The sequence below is a fragment of the Rutilus rutilus genome (assembly GCF_951802725.1).
Source record: "Rutilus rutilus genome assembly, chromosome: 4".
NCBI lineage: Eukaryota > Metazoa > Chordata > Actinopteri > Cypriniformes > Leuciscidae > Rutilus > Rutilus rutilus.
The window spans coordinates 48,186,329-48,199,540 of NC_140212.1; the positions used below are offsets into that span (position 1 = coordinate 48,186,329).

At 36.4% G+C, this 13,212-nt stretch overlaps 1 protein-coding gene across 1 annotated transcript in view; it reads left to right on the forward strand.

Moving 5' to 3' along the window:
• Positions 1–794: 794 nt before the first annotated feature.
• Positions 795–13,212, forward strand: part of LOC311288849 (uncharacterized protein) — a gene marked incomplete at its 5' end in the record, with an annotated part of 30,198 nt that continues 17,780 nt past the window's right edge. Inside the window, 2 exons of the mRNA XM_084406460.1 lie at positions 795–855; positions 1,933–1,998. Of these exons, the coding sequence (XP_084262586.1) occupies positions 795–855; positions 1,933–1,998 (127 nt within the window). The remainder of the gene's footprint in view (positions 856–1,932; positions 1,999–13,212) is intronic.

The following is a 13,212-nucleotide window of genomic DNA, read 5'->3' on the forward strand; positions in this document are numbered from 1 at the left end:
AATAGCTTTTTTAATTTCAGTTTAGTGTTTTACAAAAATGGCCGTGTCGTCCGCTAACTGAGTGCATTTTAACTCTTTCTCCAAAAGTCTAATACCACGAAATGTATCTATTTTAATATGTATGGCCATGGTTTGTGTTACAAGTAAGAAAAGAAACAGTGAAATGGGACAACCTTGTCGTATTCCTCTATTTTAAACCTGGATGATGTTCCATATGATAACTTGACTGAGCTGTTACAGTCATTGTACAGTTTTTGAATAGCTTTTTTAAAATATACTCCAAAAAGAAAATTATCTAAGGTCTCCAACATAAAGGTATGATCGATAGTCATAAACGCTTTTAAAAAAATCAATAAATAAAAGAAATGTATTGTCTGTAATAAATAATAGAAATCCAAAATGAGCCTAATATTATTGCAAATTTGTTGACCTGTCATAAATCCTGATTGACGTTCATCGATTATGGGATCAAAACAGTTCTTCGATCTTTCTGCAAATATTCGTGCAAAAAAAATTGCATCATTATTGATTAGCGTCATCAGACACCAATTTTCTAAAAATAATATATCCTTATTGGGCTTTGGTAATAAAGTTATCAAACCTTGTCTCAGTGAATTGGGTAAATATCCTTGTTGTATAGCTTCTCTAAATACAGCTAACAAAAAAGGAGATATTTTTTTTTGAAAATATTTATAAAATTCACTAATTAAACCATCATTCCCGGGTGACTTATTGTCTTTGAGTTTGTTAAGGTTGATGACTTTGACTACACTGTGCATGTAACATCAGAGACGATGAAATGCTTTGGGTGTGGGACTGTAGGGCATGTGATTCCCCCGTGCCCAGAGAGAGCAGGTGAGACGCTGGCTGTTAACGCAGTGGTCAACTGGTCAAACCGTGACTAGAGTAGCTGAGTCAGTGTTGTTTAATGGGGAAGAGGTTTTGTTAGATGCTGACGTTTCCAAATTTAAAAAATACAGAAAATAAATCAAACACTGAACAAGTTACAGAAGTGTCAAAGACGAGTCCCATGAGCTGTTCTTCTCAGTCAGATGATAGTTTGATGGACACGAAGAGTCTGAAAGTGATGTTAGTGGAGACACACAGATGGATGTGGTGAGTGCTTACTCTTTCACCAAAATTCAGTCCTTTTTACAAAGAACCAAAGGCTTGAGATCAGTTAAAGTTGAGGAGTTTTTCCCAGATTTAAAGTTGTTCCTTGATTCAGTTAAACTATTCATGAAAATACAAATGTGTGTGTGTATTTATATTTGTAAATACATACACATTATTGCTTATGTACAAAACGTCTGTGGTATCTTTGGCAAAAAAAGAGAAAAAAAAAACACTTTTTTTTGTAATTGTATATTGATATCAATAATATTGTAATTCATAAGAAAACCAACAAACCATTGACAAAACCAACTGACCTTTACAGACCAAGACATTTTTAGTCTAAATAATGTATGATAAAAGTTAAATAGCTTATGATGGTAAAGTGTCTTTTGTTTTGTTAACCTCTGTTTTGTTCAAATGCAAATTAACACTATGTGTGACATAAAGCTGGGTTCTTTAAACATCAATGGTGCCAGAGAGGATGCAAAGAGAGTTTCCCTTATCAGTTTGTTTAAAGTTAAGAAATTAAATGTAATTTGTTTTACAAGAAACGCATAGCACCGTTGAAAATGTAACTGCATGGAAGAAAGATTGGGATGGGGAAGTTGTTCTCAGTCATAAGATTTTTACCCATTTCTTGTGTTACTGAAGAAATCATTGAAGGTCGCTTGTTAAAAATACAAGCTGTATTTGAAAGTGTAAAAATGACTTTGATCAATGTTTATGTTCCAACTGTAGACACAGAAAGGGTGGTCTTTTTAAACTCTCTAAATACTGTAATAAGTAACTGTAGTGATGATGGATACCTGTTCCTAGGTGGTGATTTTAACTGCACTGAGAACGCAACTCTAGACAGAAACCACAGAGAACCACATGGAGCCAGTAAGAATTGTCTTGTTAAAATGATTTATGTGATGTTTGGAGGCTTTTTCATACTACTCAGCATTAATATACTTGGACTTATGTTGGGCAGTTTGTGACTTTGCGAGATAAACAACATAAGTTAGCACTGGTGTTACAAAACATTCAGTGGCACATGCCAATCAAAAACAGACGTGACACAAATAACACGTTTGAAAATTTATTACTAACTTTAATGCATTTAACTGATATATAAAATATACCAAAATTAGGCTATTTAGGATTTTTTTGTGTCGCGATACATCTGTCAGTCACTACTGGAGGTGTCACATATTCACAACATACGGTGAGACATGTTCTGCGACTCTGTGTCAGTCAGGTGTCGTGTCAGTGTGTTGCAATAATGTCAATGATACATGCCACTAATCCACTGGTATGCCAATGAAGACCGGATGTGCCAATAAGCAGAGTGACATGTGACATTGGCATCTGTGCGTCATATATTTGCTTATTGGATTTATTAAATCCAGGCAATTGGTTCATGAAACATTGTTTAAAATTAAGATACAATTTAAACAAAACGAAATTCACTTTAAAGAAAGGCTTTATTCAAAATAAAACTTAATGTGGTCAAAATTATGAGAGTCTAGAAAGCGGTAAAGCTCCAGGCATTGATGGCCTTCCTGTGGACTTTTATAAAGTTTTCTGGCCAGTGATTGGCTAAGATTTGTTGCTTGTTCTCAGAGACAGTTTATGTAGAGGACATTTACCATTGAGTTGCAGGAGAGCAATCCTCACTCTTCTTCCCAGAAACGGGGATTTACAAGAGATCAAGAACTGGTGGCCGGTGGCTCTGCTCTGCACTGACTACAAACTTTTGTCAAAGGTGTTGGCAATGAGACTGAAAAAAGTTATGGAGCATATTATTGTTGACCAGACTTGTATACCCAATAGGTTGATATCTGACAATATTATTTTAATTTGTGGTGTTTTGGACCTCTCCAATGCATTGGGTTGTGAAATTTACCTAATTTCAATTGATCAAGAAAAGGCCTTTGACAGAGTCAAACACCAGTATTTGTGGCAAACGTTAGGGCCATCCTTAAAAATATTCTTGTTTGCCGTAACCCGACCGACCCTGTCAATTTAGGGCCGACCCAAATAATTATTTTCCCTTTTAGTCGGACCGACTTGCCGGTTGTAAACTTGCGTTAAGACCTACCGATTTTTTTTTACTCTTCAAACAACTAATACAAATGCAATAAAATATTAATTATATTTTAGTAAGTATTGTCAATATAAATTTCCCATACTCCTACATACAAACATAGGCTAGGCTCTTTCTTTTCAATAAAAACCCGTGGCGTCATCTATGATTGTAAGGGCTGTAGGCTAGACCTATATGCGAAATGAAACAGAAATCGTGACACTCAATGAGAAAAATGCATTCATCAGTAAAAACTTCATCAGAAAATGCGTTTAATACAAATATATTGAAACGTCTGTTTATACATCCATACTCCCTTAATAAAGGAGTCCAGACGTTAGAAAAATATCAGTACACATGCGTTTTATATTTAATATGAGAAGAGGGAACACTTGCGTTACGGTCCGGACTTGACACAAAAAATCTTTAACTTTTAGGTGGTAAAATATGTTTTAGTAATTCTATTAATTACACTGGCAAACCAAAAGTAATATACCCACCGGATGAAGAAGGGTTGGCTCTCCACAGAACATAATATATTCATTTTATTTTATTTTTCGTGTTCGCATTTATGAGGAACAAACAATGTAATGACCGCTCTGAAAGCGGCACTACAAAACTGCTTTAAAACTTTCACAGAGATCTCAAACAGGCATTTAAAACACCAAATATTAAGGATTGGAATATCAAGCAAAATAATATTCGATGATTGATCGAAAATCGTATCTCTCCCCCCACATCCTCACGGCAAGACGGTCCGACATTAAATTTCTCTGTAGCCTGTAGTGTAGGCTAATAGGCCTAGCCTATGCGTTGCCCAGTCATTAAAAAACAATTTAGTTTCATATTCATGTTTAAATAAAATATATATATATTTTTTAATTTTATGTTGATTATATGAAAAGTGATTAATGAGGATAGGAGCAGGCTTCACTCAAATTTGATAATACACTTTTTCTGAGAAAGAAGCATTGCACGAATTAATGTCTGATACTGAAATTGTAATTAAATCTGCGGATAAAGGAGGATCCATTGTCATTCAGGATAGGGACACTTATGTACAAGAAATTGAGAGACAGCTTGGTGACACTAACTTTTATGTGCGTTTAAATGGTGATCCCACAATGAAATTTGGTGAAGACATTAAATCCACATTGAAGAGAGCCTTGTCTGACGCAATTATTGATGAAAGAGAATATAAATATCTGCTGCAGAATAATCCGTTAAGACCTGTGTTTTATACTTTGCCTAAAATTCATAAAAGGTTGGATAATCCGCCTGGCCGCCCGATTGTGTCTGGGAATCAATCTATGACCGAGCCTTTGTCAAAATTTGTTGATTATCATATAAAGGATTTAGTACATAACTTGCCATCTTTTTTAAAAGACACCACTGATTTTTTGGTAAAACTGTCTTGTATTGGAGAAGTGAATGAAACTGATATCTTGTGCTCTATGGATGTAACCAGCTTATATACCAACATCCCACATGATGCAGGTTTAGCGGCCTTAGGATATTACTTATCGATTAACCAAGTGCCACATACTGAGTTCATCTTGTCATTGGCTAGTGAAGTTTTAACTAAAAATTATTTCATGTTTCAAAACAGCTTTTTTCTACAAACCCAAGGTACTGCCATGGGTTCACCCATGGCACCTAATTATGCCAATCTTTTTATGGGTAAATTCGAACATGATTTTATTGACAACCATAATCCTTTTAAACAACATTTGAAAGTGTGGCACAGATACATTGATGACATATTTTTTGTGTGGTCTGGTCCAAAAGAAGAATTAACTGTCTTTCATAATTATGTAAATACTAGACTACTCTCTATAAAATTCACGTTGACACATGATGATAATGCCCTGCCGTTTTTGGATGTTTTAGTGAGGAAGGCAGATAACGCGTTGCATACGGAAATCTATAGAAAAGAGACGGATCGTAACTCATTTTTACATTACCAGAGTTTCCATCCACCCTCTCTCAAACGTAGCCTACCTTATAGTCAACTATTGCGTGTGCGCCGTATCTGTCATAATGAGGAAACATTTGAGCGACAAGCGGGAGAACTTTGTCAAAGATTTCTTGACCGTGGTTATACGCATCACTTGGTACGTGACTGCTTAGAACGCGCGCGCAGTACACAACGTGCTGATTTATTGTCCAAACGCATCTATCACAACAACTCGAACAACACCGTTACATTTGTATCAACTTATGGACAGATTTCTAATAGGTTGCAGAACATTGTGCATCGCCACTGGCACATTCTGAAAAGTGACCCGGTTATAGGGCAAACTTTCCAAGACTCGCCGCGTAGTTGTTTTAAACGAGCACCTAGTCTTAGAGACCGTTTAGTACGTTCACACCTCCCTGCACCAACACAAACGCATTTTCTTTCTAAAATTCCACAAGGTAATTTTAAGTGTTTGAACTGTGTAGCATGTAACTTTATGCTCACGGAAAATCATTTTAAACATCCGAAAACAGGTAGGGTATATAAAGTAAGAGGTAGAATCACATGCGTATCTACTTTTATTGTGTATTTACTGACATGCCCCTGTGGCTTGTTCTATGTGGGGAAGACCATGAGACAACTCAAGACACGAATTTTTGAGCATAAATGTGCGATCAGAAGGAATGATGAGAAATCATCAGTCGCAAGGCACTTTAATCTAGTGGGACATGACGTCAGTATGCTCAAGTTCATGGGCTTAGAGGTGGTTAATCGAGCTCCAAGAGGGGGAGACCGTGAGAACCGCCTCTTACAGCGAGAAGCCTGGTATATTTTTAATCTAAACACATGTATTCCCAATGGGTTGAATGAAGAGTTGTCACTGAGTTGTTTTTTATAAATATAAAACTGAGATGATTCTTGTTTTTTATAATTGTAAAACTGGGGTTATTCTTGTCTATGAAACATCTGTGTATTGTAAGTCATTTTGTATGCAGCCTAGAATTATTGTCTTTAATTAATTGTCTTGTGTTGATATGTGTGTAGCATACTTTGAATTCATTGGCTTACGAGTTTATGGGTGTGTCATTGGTGGGGGCATATAAGATTGGTCACAATGTCTGTTTGATTGCACACTGAAGAAGGCACACGCCGAAACGCGTTTGTGCAACGAATAAAAAAAAGTTTATGCATAGTGCGGCCTCTGTCCTATTCTTATATGAAAAGTGAAAAGCATGAATAAGATGATCCCGAAAATATTGTGAGACAAATGGAGTGGGCAGACATGATTTTGACCACTGCATTAAGTTTGTTTTTGTAGAAATCCTTTCTTTAAAGTGAATTTCATTTTGTATTAATTGTATCTTTATTTTAATCAATGTTTTATCAACCAATTGCCTGGATTTAATAAATAATAATAAAAAAATATAGCAGGCAATATAATCAGGACACGGAGTTGCCGGCGCGTGAACTGGAGATTGTTTCTTAAATGAACCGAAACTCAGCGTATAGGCCTAAGCTACTTGCCTCACAGACCTGAGAGATATATATTTGGGATGTAAGAAAAAATCGATACACTTGAGTATCGCGATATTTTATTTTGCAATACTGTATCGATTTTCAAAAACGCAATATCGATTTTTTAAAAAAAATTTTGCGTCCAAAAATATTGATGGTAAGACCGTAAGACAGTGGTTCACGTTTATGTTGTTTAAATCCCTACCACTAGATAGCTATGCTGAGACGCACCACTAGTGTCCTCGCCAGGCTTGCCTATAACGGTGCGTGTCCACTGGACATTAGGATTGACAGCGGACCGGAGAAAGCGTTGAGAGCGACCGAGAGCGTCAAAAAGTTGGGCAGTTCCTTTATACAAATATCAAGCGAAAAACGCAGTCGGCAGCCCATTACTGTGAGGTTCGGGATGTGACGTCTGTCTTGAGAGTTTAAACATATGCAATTTGTGCCGGAGTTTATGCTGGATTTAGTGCGTAAATCATTTTGTTTACAAATTAGACGTTGTGCAGTTGTTATATAGCCTATATGTTAAATATTTCATTTTGGATGTGTTTATTGTGATTATATTGGCTGGTTTTATAAAAGTTTATACAACTGAAAGGATATCTTTGCTTGGTGCATTTGGAAACAAAGCTTGTCTATTTCTAAATGTAATCGCGTGCATCGTTCACACCAAACGCGAATAGAGCATCTGGCGCGAGTGATTTCAATGTTAAGTCAATGCAAAGACACTTTTACGCGCGTCTGGAGGTCCTGTGGCACGAGGCGTTTAGCGCGGCGCGGTTCACCTCATTCGCGCGTCCAGTTCTTTTAAAATCTTTTAATCATTTTCATTTTTTTAATCATTCCTTCTAATCATTTTCTTTTATTATGGCCTACTTGAGCATATAAAAATTTGCTCACTAAGATCCCGTGAACCACAATCCCAAACTGGCAGTTTGATTTTCTGTGTACTGAATTGTTTACCTAAAGTAAACTTCTTTGACTTTTATGCACATCATGTCTTTTTAAAAATATTTTAAATATATTTTACTTTTAAAAAATCCCAATATATCGCCTTATGCACAGTATCGAAATATATTGCAATATATTGAATCGTGACCCATGTATCGTGATACGTATCGTATCGCCAGATTCTTGCCAATACACAGCCCTAATATATATATAGCATGAAATGTGTACTTTTAAACAAAACAATTCAAAACGAAAGAAAACAGACTGCTCTCTGCTTATGTAGGCTAATCCGTATGAAATGTGCATTTCTCTCCAGCGTGTTCACTGCTGTGTTGCGCCGGAGTCATCATCGTCAACTTCATCTTTGACACAGAAAACACTTGTTTATTAATAAACAATTGAAATGTCTCCTTGATATATTTGACATATTAATAATCATTACTTTTCCCAGTTCTTTGTGACAGCTTTTAGGTGCATTATTGGCAGCGCCACCCTTACACACGAACGCGTCCCCATCGCACAATAGTTAATATTATTCTTTGGTGTTCAGTTTATACAGGTTTTCTAATTGTTATTTAATATATAAATGTATTTTTTTTTTTTTTTTTTTTTTTTTTCATCAAAATCTCTCTTTTTTTTCTCGACACCTCTTTAACTTGGCACGAAATTCTGTCAGTGAAGTCCCGATAAGCAAATTTGTTTAAATTCATACCTACGTAATCACCATGACCAAAATTGTACTTTTTTTTTTTTACATTGAATCTTGAAAAAAAAAATAGTCCGACCTACCGATCCTTTTTTTTTTTTTTTTTTTGGCTGTTATGGCAAACCAAAATATTTTTAAGGATGGCCTAGATGAGTTTGGGTTCAACTCTGGCTTTATAAACATGATCCGAGTCTTGTATAGTGACATTGAGAGTATTTTAAACATCAACGGTGGTTTAAGTGCTCCTCTTAAAGTTCATAGGGGGGTCAGACAAGGATGTTCATTATCTGGTATGCTGTACTCCTTGGCCATAGAGCCTCTTCTGCGCAAATTAAGACAATCTCTTTTCAGTGTAAACCTTCCTGGAGTTTTTAAATTATCTGCTTATGCCGATGATGTTGTTGTTAGGGGTGATGACAGTTATGACGTGAGTCAAATGTGACGGTTCGTAACATAACCGTCGTCGTCGTCGTCGTGGGGGGTACTGATTAGCTACTTGATCGCCTAAATTAAAAAAATAAAATTAATATTTGTGTAGTGTTCAATGTTGTTATTGATAGAGATACGCGGATGGGGTATTATTTCATCCTCAACCACATCACAAAACTCATCCGCACCAATGTTTTCTGACCAAATTTCAAAGCCACACCCGTCCGCCATCCGCTGATTGTTTTGCGATCTATGGACGATGCAATGCTCTGCTGATGCGAGCCGCAAGAAAGCCCTTGTCTGTTCTAGAACGGATGCAGCAAAGACATTTAATGCTAATGTATGAGGCATAGGCCTACGCTGAGTTTCATTCATTTCCGATGAGATGCGCTCTAGTTCACAATGCAATGCAAGTGAACGCGGCGCACCGGCGCCTCTGCATGCAATTGCTTGATGAAACATTAATTAAAATTAAGATATAATTTGTATAAAACAAAATTCGTTTTAAAGGCTTTTAACAATGCAATGCAAGTGAACGCAGCACGTTGGCGCCTCCATGTCACGGTTATTATATTGTCTGCTATATGCTTTTTATTTATTAAATGCATGCAATTGTTTGATGAAACATTTATTAAAATTAAGATACAATTTGAACAAAATGAAATTCGCTTTAAAAAAAGGCTTTCTACAAAGCAAAACTTAATGAAGTGGTAAAAATCATGCCTGACAATCTACAAAATAAAACTTCAAAACCATGTCCAGGAGGTACTTGGCAAAGAATCAAATAGCCTACAGTTGGAAACGAGGTAGACCATTAATAACACAGACTGTTAACAGTTGTTTTTAATTAGTATTTAAACATTCTCTATGATCTTTTTTTTTTGTTGTAAAAAATATTTTAATAACAGGGTTTTGGCGGTTATAGAATTCTAATGACGGTGTTCAACTATAACCGTCGGTCTCACTGTTATATACTAACCGTCACCCCCTTAGTTGTTGTCATTGTCAAAAAACAAGAAGATATTGACACCCTTATGGAAAATATTAATGTTTTTGGTGTATTATCCTCTGCTAAAATTAACTGGGGGAAAAGTGAAACTGTAACAATCAGTGAGGAGTTAAGTAGAAAACTTGTTTTACCTGCCGGGTTAATTTGGAACAAGGGTATGTTAAATATCTTGGTGTTTATCTTGGAGATGATACTTTTGTGTGTAAAAATTGGGGAAAAAAGTTGAAGGACATCTCAAAAAATGGAAATAGATCTTGCCACACGTCTTGCCACAAACCACTGATGTTTAAACTGAATTTGGTGACACTACAGTGTGTAACATTGAAGTTAATGACTAATATTTGTAGTAGCGCTTTTTGGGTTTTGCACTTTGCAGACGGTCTCATGGAGATCGATTTATATTATAAGACTCGTTTTGAGGAAAATTAGGTTGTAGCTCGTCATCTATGGATTGAAAATAGGTGTCATTTGAGTTTTAACAACGTTTAGCTCATGATTTATTGATCTGGGAAGTTCTGATCTGTGAATAACTTTACTGAACTCCTTGAACTAAGCACTGTCCGTATTTCTTCAAACCCACCGTTCCCTGAAGGAGACGTAGTCCCTTTGCCACTATAGTTGGACCACCCCTGACTCCGAGTTATGCTCGGCTCCTCAGCGAAAAACCATAGACAGTATATATACTGGACACAGCGACCCCATTGGATTCAACGGAGACAAGTGAAGTCAGCTAGAAGCACTTACTTCCTGGGGGTCGAGCGTACTGCGCAAACTCAAACTGAGCTTGATGACGTAGATGTGACGTGAGCAACCCGTCTGTCTTCTAGTATCTGTGCTGAGAGCAATCTGAATCATTCCCTTCCGAAACTTGCAGAGACGGAGAGTGTGAGTAGGAGCTGTCCATGAGCAGGAGAACCTTTTGCTAAGTATTCTGATTAATTATTTTGTCATTTTGCCTCCACGTCCCCCCGATTGCCTGCAAGCTTCTCCTCCTGTCCATACGGTAATCTCTCTACTGTGCGACAGAGAGTCGCATGGGTATGGCGCAATTGTTAGCCTATTTTTACAAAAACTACTTCTACGGGGCCATAACGTAAGATACAAGGTAATGGAGACTTTTATACATTTTTGTGTTTCTTTAGAAATAAATAATGGAGTCTTTAACCCCCTGAGGTCGGCTATCGCGCCGGCGCGATAGGCTCGTTTTTTTCCGTATGAGTGCAAAAAAATAATAAAATAAAAATATTAATTTTTATCTTATATGCTTGTGTTATACATCAATCTATCCTGTTAAGTGTGTACTATTTTTGTGTACACTCACAATAAAAACAAAGTGTTGTGCTTTTCGCCAAATAAAGAAAAATAAACACAAAGCGAGTTCTGCCTTCTCTCTCTCCGTGTAGTCCATTCTGAAACGCGTCCGAAAATGAATCATAACTCAGCAAATACTTCTCACACAGGCACGTGAGATATGTCTTTATGAAGCTTGAAATCTCCTCTTTTAAATGAAGTAATTTATATAAAAAACAAATGTTTTCAACTCATATAATCCGTTTGAAAGCAAGGAGAGGTACCGTTTTTCCTTCTGCCTCATTAACTCTATAATGTGCTGCGGCCGCCCCGCCCCCGGCGCGATTCACATGTAAATAGTTAGGTGATCTAGTATGCATCGCATACGCCCCTCGATCAATGCCATAAAAACACAGTTTCTTCATTAGACTTACTGATAGTTCATCGTGTTTTAAATATGACACGCTTCTCCGGTAATAAAGACGCCCTTCAGATGATTCTGGACAGCGAGGAAGAATGCACCTTTTCCTCAGAGGAAGATTGTAGCTCAGACGACGAACGGCAGCATTTTGAAGAGCGAATTCCGCCGAGAACACAATTTCGGAGTAAGTTTACCTTAGTCTTTTGTCTTTTATTTTTTTCGTGTTCGCATGTATGAGGAAAAAACAATACGTGACAGTTCTCCATTATGGACGCCAGCGCTCTAAAAAAAGCACTAAAAGACTTTCAAACTTTCACAGAGACCTCAAAACAGAAAGTACAAATCCTTTCTTTAAAACGAATTTCGTTTTGTATCAATTGTATCTTACTTTTAATAATTTTTTCATTAACAAATGTGAGCCGATCCAAACAAACCTGTGAAACGCCCACATCAGCTGGATAACACACACCGCGAGTTCACTTTCAGACTTATGTACATTACGATGCTGTGAGGAATAATACTATCTTGATAATAATCCTGCAAAAAATTACCTCAGAAGTTCTGGAAGTATCATTTCGAGGAGCAAACGGATCCCGCTGAGGAATTAGGTCAGGTCTGTTTGCTTTGTTCTAATCGGAATGAATGAACGCACAGATGCGTGCTGTTGTGGAGCTACTACAGCTGTCAAAAATACTGTTTTAATATGAATCGCGAATACAAAGAAAGATTACACTGGAAACATTGTTACAATTTTAAATGTTGTTGTAATTGTATAACCTTATACAATATAAAAATTATATATATATATATATATATATATATATATATATATATATATATATATATATATATAAAAATTATATACATTTTTTTTTTTTTTAAACAAAATCTTAAAAGGTCATTATAAGCCTTCTCTTTAAATAATTTTATTAAGCTTTATTAGTGACACATTTGGGAAGAGAATATATTCCAAATCTGAAAATACAGTATGAGAACAATTAACTGCACAATTACTAGAAATGTTTACCTTGGATATTGTACAATTTGCAAGCAAAATTTGTGGAAAAAACAACAAACCAGTTATATATTGTCCTTGCATTCTTGTGGCTCAGTCACACACCTGAATGAAAGGCTCATTACGTATGCAGCCTCATTATGCGGGCCCCACACTCTGCAGGTGTGAATCACGCCCATCCGCATATTGCCTTTCCAAACAAAAAGTGTTTTACAAGATTTAAATCAATGTATTGTGTTATGTAAATGATTAGGCAGGATGATTTTCACATAATTTTGAAGAAAAAATTCTAGGCAACGAAATCCATTCGTCAAAAGTCTTATTTACATATATTTAGAATGTGTTTTATGGCCTTATTTCAGAAACTTTAGTTTTTTGTTTTTTAAAAAACCATGCATAAACATTATTCTCTCAAAAATACAAACATGCAAGTTGTTCACATATTATGGTAGCCCTGTTTGTGCTAAATAGAGTGAATTTACACCTTTGCCATTAATATGTTTATAAGCAACTGAAAAAAGCACAAATGTCAGGGCATGTCAGAACATCTCAAGGACCCCAAAAACCCCTCAGACCCCAGAGGGTTAAACGCCTCAGATGTAAAGTTATTCACTGTCAAAGTGACGCTAAAATGAATGGGAGTCAATGGGATGCTAACAGCAGGTGGGGGTCCGCTAATCAATGGTGGCGCTTGGGGAAGCTTCAAGAAAATTTGAAACAGTGCCCCTC